General features: G+C 37.4%; 1 protein-coding gene across 2 annotated transcripts; it reads left to right on the top strand.

Annotated features, from left to right (window-relative positions):
- The first annotated feature begins 4438 nt into the window (after nucleotides 1-4438).
- Nucleotides 4439-12017, top strand: LOC137084654 (uncharacterized). Of its 2 annotated transcripts, XR_010906776.1 has the most exons (8): nucleotides 4439-4614; nucleotides 4688-4827; nucleotides 4966-5176; nucleotides 7327-7483; nucleotides 7562-7622; nucleotides 9040-9359; nucleotides 10167-10241; nucleotides 11235-11293. XR_010906776.1 is itself a non-coding variant. In XM_067451004.1 (7 exons), the coding sequence occupies exons 1-7, from the start codon at nucleotides 4584-4586 to the stop codon at nucleotides 11337-11339; spliced, it is 780 nt and encodes a 259-aa protein (XP_067307105.1). In that variant the 5' UTR covers nucleotides 4439-4583; the 3' UTR covers nucleotides 11340-12017. The 2 variants fall into 2 exon arrangements, 1 of the variants encoding a protein (XP_067307105.1); XM_067451004.1 differs by lacking the exon at nucleotides 9040-9359 and having other exon boundaries at nucleotides 11235-12017.
- The last annotated feature ends 188 nt before the right edge of the window (nucleotides 12018-12205 follow it).

The following is a 12205-nucleotide window of genomic DNA, read 5'->3' as shown; positions in this document are numbered from 1 at the left end:
ACCTCCATGCTTCACTGTCTTCACTGTGTACTGTGGCTTGAATTCAGAGTTTGGGGGTAGTCTCACAAACTGCCTGTGGCCCTTGGACCCAAAAAGAACAATTTTACTCTCATCAGTCCACAAAATGTTCCTCCATTTCTCTTTAGGCCAGTTGATGTGTTCTTTGGCAAATTGTAACCTCTTCTGCACATGCCTTTTTTTTAACAGAGGGACTTTGCGGGGGATTCTTGAAAATAGATTAGCTTCACACAGACGTCTTCTAACTGTCACAGTACTTACAGGTAACTCCAGACTGTCTTTGATCATCCTGGAGGTGATCATTGGCTGAGCCTTTGCCATTCTGGTTATTCTTCTATCCATTTTGATGGTTGTCTTCCGTTTTCTTCCACGTCTCTCTGGTTTTGCTCTCCATTTTAAGGCATTGGCGATCATTTTAGCTGAACAGCCTATCATTTTTTGCACCTCTTTATTGGTTTTCCCCTCTCTAATCAACTTTTTAATCAAAGTACGCTGTTCTTCTGAACAATGTCTTGAACGACCCATTTTCCTCAGCTTTCAAATGCATGTTCAACAAGTGTTGGCTTCATCCTTAAATAGGGGCCACCTGATTCACACCTGTTTCTTCACAAAATTGATGACCTCAGTGATTGAATGCCACACTGCTATTTTTTTGAACACACCCCTTTCAACTAATTCAACTAATTGCCCAATTGCACAGCCTTAAGAGCGTGCATATCATGAATGCTGGGTCTTGTTTGTTTTCTGACAATCTACTGAACCTACTGGTAACTTGTTTGCCACGTAGCAATAAAAAATATATGAAAAACCTTGATTATTCTGGTTAGTCACATTGTACTGCTATTATTTTGAACAAGACTATATATATATATATATATATATATATATATATATATATATATATATATATATATATATATATATATATATATATATATATATATATATATATATATATATATATAAGATAGGCTGTACAGATATATATATATATATATATATATATATATATATATATATATATATATATATATATATATATATATAAGATAGGCTGTACAGATATATATATATATATATATATATATATATATATATATATATATATATGGCTAAAGTCGCAAAATTTAATTATGAGATTTTGATCGCCAAAGTGCCATAGCCATAATGATAAATTATACCAATTTTATAATTATAAAATTATACATCAATCGGCACGAGCGGCAAAGAGGTCATTGTGACTTTAGCCGGGTTCAGATGTCTGGGGAGATATTTTCGTGTCATCGCCAATATTTTAATATTTTCTTCTTTGTTTTGTAGCTCAACATTGTGCCAATAATAACCATCTTAATTTAAAGTCATATTAGTCCTGCTATGTGTCAATATAAAACATGTTGTGGGTGGTGGTGCATCAGATTAATGCAGTGTTTCCCAACCGGGGTGCGCGGGGTGCCGCGTAAAAGGTTTCAGCACACAATTGCATCGCGGTTCGTCTCACAGCTGATGATGCATCTTTAATATAGGTTGTAACTTTAAAATAATGCATTATGTATGTTTCTGTCGATGGATACGTCCTGGCCGCTCAGTTATACATTACAACAACAGCGATAATAAAAGAAAAACGTGGGCAAACGGTCTCTCTTAGTAAACTTTGTTCAATCCATGTGAGTGCTGCCGTATCTTCGAATATGAATACGGGTGTAGAGCCAGAAGACGCGATTGAGAACTCACGTGTGATCGCGATGTGAGAAGATTTGTCTCTGTGCGGTCATCCGAAAGCGCGCACATGCACGTCTGAGCGCGCAACTATTGAGTTCTCTTTCAAGTCTTGCGCTTGAACGGACAAACTCACACAAGAAGTAGCCGATGTCAACATGTCCATCTTGATGAATATCTAAGCAGACATAGTCTAAATATGCCTTAAGTGAATATACAGTCAAGAAAGCGATACCCCTGGGTCTTACAGGAGCAGTAGCCTTTACTTTTGTCTGTTTAATGTCAATGAAGATAAGGAATCACTCACTGCTCTTGATTGAATAGCCTTTGTAAGTTTAATAAGGATTAATGTTTAATTTAAACAGTTAAATATGCAGTAATTTTTCATTTGATTACTTTATTCAATTTATTTACCTAAAACTAATGTTAGACCTTCCTGAAAAGAAAAGAAAAAAGCATTATTTTATTATCTTTTCTCAATAGTAATTATTTGTGCTGCTGCTTGTATTTAAGTTATTTGTTCTTTTCTTTATTTTTATTTGACAGTAGTCCTTTTTTCCATGAACATAGCAAATACTGAACCATACAGAAACTGTGAACCTGAAACTGTGAACCTAAAACCGAATCGTGAGCAGTCTGTACTGTTATACCCCTAACAAAATTTAGAAAAACCCATGCAATAAGATTTTCAAAGTGCGCCATGACTGAAAAAAGTTTGGGAAACACTGGATTAATGAATTAAAGGGGTACTTCAGCGCTGGGAAGATGAATCTGTATTTAATCTGGGTCATCAATGCAGTAGAAATGTGAAATTATTTTTTAATTTGGTGCCTTCTAGACTGAGAAAAGACAAAAAATGTATTTTTGTCTCATGGGGATGAAAGACTACAATTCCCAGAATGCTTCGCTGCCCTGTGAGGCCATTCCCAAAGCCACCAACTTGATTACAGTGACTGAGTTAGAGAAGACACTACAATTAAAAACTGAACGTGTCTTTTCAATATAATGAGTGAGTCACCGCACGAGTATCACAGCACTGAGCACTAACTGCACAAGTGAAAAAATGAGCTGATGAGGTGATGAGAGCTGAGGTAATCGCGATTACACTCGTGGCATACATTCACAACGCGAGTTCACTCTGGCACGCGTTTCAGTTCATGCCTTTGCAAGCTTAACTTTCATAGAAATTAATTTGAGAAGTTAGAAGACTTACATTGCTCACCATAGCTCCGTTTAAATGAGTGCCTGTAGCTGCAAGCTGAGCTCTCCCTGCAAGCTGAGTGTAATCTCCATCCCCCATGCACAGATTCAAAACATGCGGAAATGGCTCCCTCTGCTGGCTGTAGTCTTTAGCCTTTGGGCAAACATTCCTCCTATGATGCAAATATCGTCAATTTGCATCATAGGAGAAATTTTTCCAGAAATAAAATGCATAAATCTCTTGTCTCAGGGGGATATGAGGGGGGAAAGCACAATCATTTAAATATACTCCAGGGTTTCTACTGATACAAAGCCATATGCTAATCGCTGAAGTAACCCTTTAAGTTATCTAGGCTATTTGACATGGCAGCACTTTGCAGAAAATAGCTGATTGTTTAAACAGCTTTTCCGATATTAATCTCGGGGGAATTACCCCGAATAATGATATAACTGGGTTTATTGAAGAAAGTGCAGGTTTGGAACAACATGAGGGTAAATAAATGATGACAGAATTTTCATTTTTGGGTGAACTATCCCTCTTTTTTTTTTTTTTACTATAGTACTGTACTTAATGTTACATAGTAGCCCAGTAAAATAATTTAAGTTAGAGATTTTCTACTGAAATGTAATATATTAATGACTTTTTCCATGGATATTTAATTTTATTAATAAAGAAATTTAATTAATTTAAATTAATTGACTTGGTTATTGTTGCTACAATCAAGCTCTTGTACCCCCAATTCATTTGAATATTTTTGTGCTTTTTGGACATACGCATCATAATAAATGGGCCTGTTTTACAAAACTAAGAATTTTCCCATAAATGGGTCATATATCACTGAAAACGGGAAAATCTCAGCTTTAATGTGGTATATGGCTCATATGCAGGATAATTATGCATCAAATGTGTTGCAGTTTTAAAAATAAGCTCGTGTTTACATTGGAATTTCTCAAAAACATGATTTTCTAAAAGCCCGAAATTCAGCAAATCTTTAACATAGCCATACTCCGTTAATATTAGAGATATCATGGTAATATTTTAACAGAATGTACTTTGCATTATGTAGAATGATTATGTAGAAAACAGTGAATCACAAAAAAAATGACTTTAGGAGGGTTTTCTCAGACAGTGTCACACACACACACATATATATATATATTAACGTCTTTTTCTGAGATATGGATGCATACTACTCTATCAGTACTCAAGATTGACATGGGATTGACTGAAACTGAGTGTTTCACCCCCCTTTAAGGATTTGATGGACATAAACTCTAATGTAGCTTTCGTATGAACGGATCAAAGGAAACCCAGTATTGTCTTGCGGTGTTGATAAGCTATTATCTTTAGGCACAAGAACTATGTTCATTCTTGTTCCTGATGTCTATATCTAAAAATGGCACAAGGAAGAAACAGCTGCCTCAGTTTGATCATGTGTTTAGGCCATAGAGGATGTGGTAAATGAACATTCACATGCTCATAACCATCACAGAAAGTCTGTCACATCACAATGAAGCAAATAACTTTTGAGTTGTAAGACTTTTCTGGATCTTGTGATGTGTGCCTTTCCTTTATGTGTGTATTCTGTTAAATAGGGGAAAAAAAGAAAAGGAACTAAACTTTGGAGTGTCTTTTTAAATGCTCAGTGATGTGGTATTTGGTCATACTTATCTTTACAGGTAAGCAGAAATGTATTATGTGAGCAAATTAAATATTTTAATTACTTTTTAAATATAACATACATTCTTTTAGTACATGGAACCCATGGTTGTGTGATGACAAGTCCATACCAGAAGGTTAATGATGGTACAGATGTGTATTTGTCATGTAATTTCTTCCAATGTCCTGGACATCTGGATATCATGTCTCTTAGTGTGGAGTGGGAATTCAAGGTAGGCATATCTTTAGGGATACAGACCACGCAGCACAAATATACTTTACACATTTATGCAAAAAATACTTTTTTTTATTTATTTCTAACTTAAAAACCCAAACTCATGCTTCAATGCTTATTCTATTTTTAAACACAGAATATCTCTCAGACAAAAATAATCCTGTACTACATCAGAAATCAAACTGTATCAACACTTCCTGGAGTATTTTTTCACGGAGATGTCAAAATGGGGAGTTTTGATATACACCTCCCATCCGTGAGCAATGAGAACAATGGAACTTACTTGTGTAGATTGCGTCTCAGTGGCAAGTTCTTCAAGAATCATACACACCTCATTGTCCAGTCAGGTAACAGATGTTTTCAAAATGTTTTTATTGTTTATTTGGCTCTCTTTGGATAACTGAGAGACAAAGTGAGCATAGAGTTTCTTATTACCATGGAATGTTTACATGAATAAGTTTGGCTTATGATAAAAAAAAAGAACCAAAACTTGTCTACTTTTGATCAAATAAATGTCTTTATTTTTCGAAAACATTAAAGGTGCACTATGTGCATTTTCTGTCCGCTAGAGGATGCCTATTCAAAACAAAGGTGTAGTTTGATAACGTCTAGTTTGAGCTAAGAATCTTGGGAAATTTGGACTCTGGTTTGATGGATGTGGTTATTAACGTTACTGTAGTATGAACCAGAGCAGGACCAAGTGTTGTGGAGGTGAGCAAGGCCACTGGATGCGATTGTTAATAAGATGAACGCAACACTCTCCTCATGAGCAGCGGGACTTTATTACCCCACAGTCGCTGGCAACATTTACACTTTCCCGATCATAAACATGAGTTAATGCAGCTCGGTTCATCATATTGGATACATTTGAGTGTGTTGAAAATGTTGTTATGACATTACTCGGCAGCTGCAGTGAAGCGGTTCGGCTAAATAAAACCGGAAACCGAGGGTAACGCAGATAGGACGCAGTTGACAGGCTCACACGTCCTGGTCCTAAAATAGCAATTTTCTCACAATTCACAAATAGTTGGAAAAATGTAGGATATTGTAAGTACTCAATTGAACAAAATATATAACACTGGCCTAGTGGTTTTCGGATATTTTACAGAAAAAATGTTTACATAGTGCACCTTTAACAAAAATCTTACCAACCTCAAACTTTTAATAATGTCAGACCAAATGCAGCAAAATTAACATCTTTGTGATCTTTGTTTGTTGAAATGATTGAAATTGCCTGTCAACATTTCATAACATACTAAAAAAAAAATTAAAGGGGGGGTGAAACACTCAATCTCATGTCAATCTTGAGTACCTATAGAGTAGTATTGCATCCAATATAGGCTGTAACACGACCCTAAATCAGATTCAACTAATACATATATGATCCAGAATCAGATCCGGAAGCTGAAATAAATTAAACAGGAGAAGCAGCAACGTCAGGACATCCGTCTCTGTGGTATGTACTGTATTTAGTGGCCTGTCAACATTTGTGTGTCTTTACTCGCAGTTTATGAGGACATGATTCGGTTTATGGACTATTGTATGCGATTAAACCTTAGCAGTAGCAAGCAAAACAGTTTTGCACGTCAGACTAGTGTAACGTTATACAGAGAACAACAATGGAGTCTGTTAGCGCATTTGAATGACGAAGCACGCTTTGTGAGAACGCTAGGTTTATGTTTGAGTGGTTTTACTGACACCTATAATGGTCAGCTAAACAAATGTATTTAAACACACACCATAGATCGCATGCTCCATTGATAAATTAACTATACACGATTGTGTCGTTTACTGATGTTTACTCACGCGATGATAGCCAACAACATAGACATTTGAAGCAGTTTTACTCACCGGCTGCTTCCAAAGCAGGACCGTGAACCTTTATCGCTGCGACCGCTCCGTCAAAAACACACTTCTTTGGTATGATTTGGTGAAGTCCTGTGACAGCAGTGACCGTGGAGATCCGCGATGTTGTGAAGCTTCCCGTCATTTCTGCGTTCAAATTGGTTCAAATGCAGCGCTGCCTTCCTATGCTATGCTGAAGCGTTGAAGTCGCTTGACGTCACCCATAGGAATAAAGTGGAGCGCGGCGCGGACTATAACGACATAAGTGCTTACGGACAAGTGGATCTGCAGCTGAGAGAGTGTTTATGGGCGTGCATTTGCTCTCTCGCTTCTGGTCGCGTGTGCGTGCACCCTTCTGGGAGAAGAGCCGTACGGCCCATACAAGGACCTTCCGCTCTGTTGATGTGAAGCCGACCCATACTCGAAAAAAACTCAGAAAGAAACCGGAAGGAGTATTTTTGACAGAAATACTCCATCAAACGTCCAACATTAGTTTTTGAAACTTTGTCTATGTTTAGGATGGGAATCCAAGTCTTTAACAGTGTAAAAAGCTCAGTATGCATGAAACAGCATTTCACCCCCCCTTTAAGGTTTCCTTGGTTGGATTAGTTTGTATAAGAGCTCTAAACTCAGGTGTCTTTATTTTCTTCAGCACTGACCAGGAGAAACAGTCCAGGTGTGATTCATCCACAGGCTCATCCTCGCTGGTGGCCGGCGCTTGTGTCAGTGGCTTGGTTTTTGTTACTAATTGCTTGTGTGTTTTGGGGAAAGAGGGCTTGCAAATCAATCCAGAAAAGTGATGACCCAAAGTAAGTCATTGTCAGTCCGCAGAGAGATATATAGCAGATTTTTCTGCTTGGCTTCATGTTGTGCTTTATATTCTATAGGCGAAATATGGAAGAGGTTAATACCACAACTGCCTCTGAACACATGGGAATGACATACAAGGTAACACACTTTCTTTGTAACTTCTGTATTTCTGCTCTCATATCCTCTTTTTGATTTCTGCAATCTGTAAAGTAAATTAATCAATCAGATTCATAGATTCTAGGATTTGTTTATTCTGTTTAAATCAGCAAAACAGTGGTTGAGCTTTGAATCTTATTGCATGGGTTTTGAAGATGATTTTATACAGCGCAACACGGTTAGTCTTATTGTTTGACTCGCTTGTTTTCTTGATTCACCGCGAGTAACTGTGTTTTACAGTACCTCAAAGACAACACTATTATTTCAAGTAGCTAACAGCATAATCAGAGATTTCTCCATCATACAATATATTTTAAATGTAATTACATATCATTTCGTCATCCTGTTTTTATTAATATGATATTCTGATATAGACTACTAATATAGATCTAGACACTCTGTGTCTCATGCAGCCACAGAGTGAACGCACAGAGTAACATAACATAACTTTCAACACTTTCAAATGTATTTAGTATGATTGTTTTAGCCATGTAAAACAGTGCTGAGTTACCCCACATAAACAACAAAAAGAGCAGAAAAAGCAGACTGTAGCATAATGATGATGATGATGATGATGCGTTCGATTTATATAGCGCTTTTCAAGGCACTCAAAGCGCTTTACATAGAAGGGGGGAATCTCCTCAACCACCACCAATGTGCAGCATCCACCTGGATGATCCGACGGCAGCCATATTGCGCCAGAACGCCCACCACACACCAGCTGATTGGTGGAGAGGAGACAGAGTGATGAAGCCAATCAGGATATGGGGATTATTAGGAGGCCATGATGGATAGAGGCCAATGGGCAAATTTGGCCAGGATGCCGGGGTTACACCCCTACTCTTTTTCCGAAAGACATCCTGGGATTTTTAATGACCACAGAGAGTCAGGACCTTGGTTTAACGTCTCATCCGAAAGACGGTGCTCTTTGCAGTATAGTGTCCCCATCACTATACTGGGGTGTTAGGACCCACACAGACCACAGGGTGAGCGCCCCCTGCTGGCCTCACTAACACCTCTAATTAGCATAAGCATAATAAAGACTCAGAGACCAGTGTTACTTGCAGTTCTCCCTCATTAGCATTCGCTCCCAAGGGCTCACGGGGCATTCTGCTTCATACCACCGCAATGTTTATAAAACTTTAAAGGGGTGGTTAAACACATTCTTTCAAAGGCCTGATTGTGTTTGTGTGGTGCACTGTTACATGTGTTCATGCTTCATTTTTTAAAAAAAATCATATTTTTTCATATATTTTACCTTTATTCTACACTGCTCTGTCCCTCCTTGTAAAAACGGTGAGATGGTTTCTGTGTTCTATCAAGCCGGTCCCTCAAAATGGGCTCAGATTGGTTAGCTGGCCCAGCAGTGTTCTGATTCGCATAGTTCACGTGTTTGTAGATCTGTAAGTTATCAGGAGCTGTGGGTGGGGTGCCGACATTACATGAAGTCAGAGCATGCTGGATTTATAACACAAGATCATCCACTTCACCTGATATATGTGCCACCACCACCAATGTGCAGCATCCACCTGGATGATGCGACGGCAGCCATTTTGCGCCAGAACGCTCACCACACACCAGCTGATTGGTGGAGAGGAGACCGAGTGCTGAATCCAATCAGGAGAAGGGGATGATTAGGAAGCCATGAAGGACAGAGGCCAATGGGCAAATTTGGCCAGGAAAAACATACCTGGTTTTCCCAGTTGGTCTCCCATCCAGGTACTGACCAGGCTCAGCCTTGCTTAGCTTCAGGTTAACAAACTGGTTTGCAGGACCAACAGCGTTGTCATATGTTCCTTGCTAAAAACATACAATTAACAATACAAACCTTTACAGGAAAACACATAAACGAAAACTAAATCATACTTACAGGTTATGGCCCGTAAACAGCTTCTGTTTTTAAAGTTGGAACTGCGAATCCTGCATTGAACTCGCGACGATTGTGAGCTTTAATTCCTCCGTAAAATGTGCAGCACAGAGAGCGAGATTTAAATTTTAACCATTGATCCCTAACTTCCCTGTCCCTAGGAAGGCTGAACAAAGTGGACCTACAGTCCGGATGAAAATGGCCTCGCCCCCCTTATTTAATATTCTCGGAGGATATTATGCAAATATTGAGGCTGGTGATTTCAGAAACCCTGGAGGAATGTCTGTAGTCCCTACCGGCCGTTTGCTGTAGTCCTTAGAAATTGATTTCTTTAAAAGCAAAAATCTCCCTTTGCTTTAAACTTTGAACGTTGTAACTTTGCAGATGTTGTTTATGCTCAAACAGCAACAATACACACTCGCTAAAGTTAGAAAAGTGAAATTGTGTTTTACCACCCTTTTAATATACTCGCTCATTCATGAAAATTATTTCTGCTCGAGTCCACTGGATTCCTTTCCATCGACTGTGGCGGTGAAGCCAACAACTCCCATGATTTCACACACATTGATCGCGTCATCAAGTTACGATTTTGTTTTGAATAAGAGATCTCTAGTGGCAAAACTTGCATACTGTGCCTTTAATCTTTTTTTGTATCTCAGGTGGGATTCAACTCTCTGCCTGCTCTGGCAGATGTGAGCAGTCCTCCCAGTCCAGACAACATCTACGTCACCATGGTAAGCAAGAAATGAAAGCAAGATAATAAATTAGTTGTTTTACTTTTATATTATTGCTTTACTGAAAACATTTTTCAAACAACTTTTTTCTGCCTATATTTTACGTCATGTGGTAGATATATGTTAATGAATCGCTAACGAATCTTGTAAAAAATCCAATTATGACTTTTGAACTTTTTTTCTTGAAAAGAAGTGTGCTTACCTTTGCACTTGTAGTGTACATTAAATCTTAAAAGTATAAAAAAAATTTAAAAAAAGAATAAAACTCTTGGTTTGTATCCTACGTTCCTTGATGGAGGGAACGAGTGGTCCTGACAGAAACAAGGCCACAATTTACTGCCATTATAAAGCTTGGATTAGCCAGGGCTTTTTTAAATATAACTCAAGATTTTATTTGTCTAAAAGATGAATGGCATATACATGGCTTGAGGGTGAGTAAATCATGGGCTAATTTTCATTTTTGGGTGAACTATCCCTTTAACTCGTTCAGGACAACGTCAACAAGAGCAACAGAAAGTGAGGTATACTTTAAGTGTTACTAAAAAAGTGTTACTTAAAAGTACATTTTAAATTGATATGTTTTAATAACTATTTTGCTGTGCTTTTAAAGTGTGCTTATTTTGATTTCCTGACTAATTCAAATTTTGTTTTATTTTACATTATATTTAGGTTTGTATATTTCAAATGTACTAAATTTCAACTTCATCATATATTTACTTACATGACACAAGTCAATAGAAATTACTATTTAGTTTACCATAAATGCTTGTCAGTGCCTTCTCAAGTACACTTTAACCAAAGACAATGGAATTATGAAATAACATATAAAGTTATATTAAAGTAAGTAAAATCATGCGTATATGTAAATGCATTGCAACTAGATATTAAACATTAAACATTTAGTACAGAGAGAATGTGTTCACATGATGTAAAATGTTTTGTGTGTGTGTGTGTGTGTGTGTGTGTGTGTGTGTTCTCAATTGCTGGAAGCAGAAGGGTTTCCCTTTCGCACCAAATGCTCCTGTCACAGCTGGATGCAGTAGACGTCTTCCCTCTGATTGGCAGCCAGAGGACAAGGAACCTGTATTTGCCCGCTGACATGAAAAAAATAAATAAATAATAATAATAATAAAGTAAAATATCTAACTTCTCCAGAATCCCATATATATTTAATTTACAAAGTAAGAATAAAACCTTACGCTATGTCCGATGTCATATGTCGCGTCAGTTACGCTTTTTCCTTAAGTTGAATATGAAACGGGGTCTAGCGGAAGCTGGATATTGTCTACTTTATAAGTTGTAAATATTCATATTTTTCTTACAAAAAACCATCAGTTCACTTCAGAAGGCCTTTATAAACCTCACTGTAGCCGTGTGGATTATGTTTATGATGGATGGGTGCACCTTTTAAAGCTTCAAACTCCATTATAAAGCTCGGAAGAGCCATGTATATTTATTATAATTCTTATAGTGTTTATCAGAAACAAGAAAGTCGAGAGTAGCCTAAGTAAATCATAGGAACAGTTTCATTTTAAAGTGAACTAATCCTTTAAATTGTGTTCATTTGAAAAAAAAAAAAAAAAAGTTGCATAGTGTACCTTTTAAAATGTAATTAAATGGTTTATTTTGTAATACTGCCTGGTTGACTGTAACTTATTATCATAAACCTTTTTTATCTCTGAATACACATGATTCATTCAATGTCATTTTATTTATTTAGCTTTTTTTGTCCTCACCTCTTCCATCATCTGCAGGTGTCAACAGTGGTCAATATAGTTTATACTGCACTTCATTGTCCGAGTTTCAGCCACTCAACTTTCCTCCTTATCTGCTCAATGACTTCTCATCAGCATGAAATTGCCACTTCTTCTATCAGACCCACTGTCTCTGTCTCTGAAGAGGCAGCCAAATAAAATGTAGGCTACAAGGGCTGTACCTGTAAGTATTGCGGACTCAAGTATTCA

The sequence above is a fragment of the Pseudorasbora parva genome, chromosome 8 (assembly GCF_024679245.1).
Source record: "Pseudorasbora parva isolate DD20220531a chromosome 8, ASM2467924v1, whole genome shotgun sequence".
NCBI classification, from domain to species: Eukaryota; Metazoa; Chordata; class Actinopteri; order Cypriniformes; family Gobionidae; genus Pseudorasbora; species Pseudorasbora parva.
Note: the sequence above shows the minus strand (reverse complement) of the source record. Positions and strands in the feature narration are given on the sequence as shown.

Bases quoted from the DNA above. Each gene is read 5' to 3' on its own strand.
- LOC137084654 (XM_067451004.1), top strand. From the start codon at position 4,584: ATGTGGTATTTGGTCATACTTATCTTTACAG. The intron at 4,828-4,965 runs GTAGGCATATCT...TTTTAAACACAG, and splicing joins GTGTGGAGTGGGAATTCAAG to AATATCTCTCAGACAAAAAT. The intron at 5,177-7,326 runs GTAACAGATGTT...TATTTTCTTCAG, and splicing joins ACACCTCATTGTCCAGTCAG to CACTGACCAGGAGAAACAGT.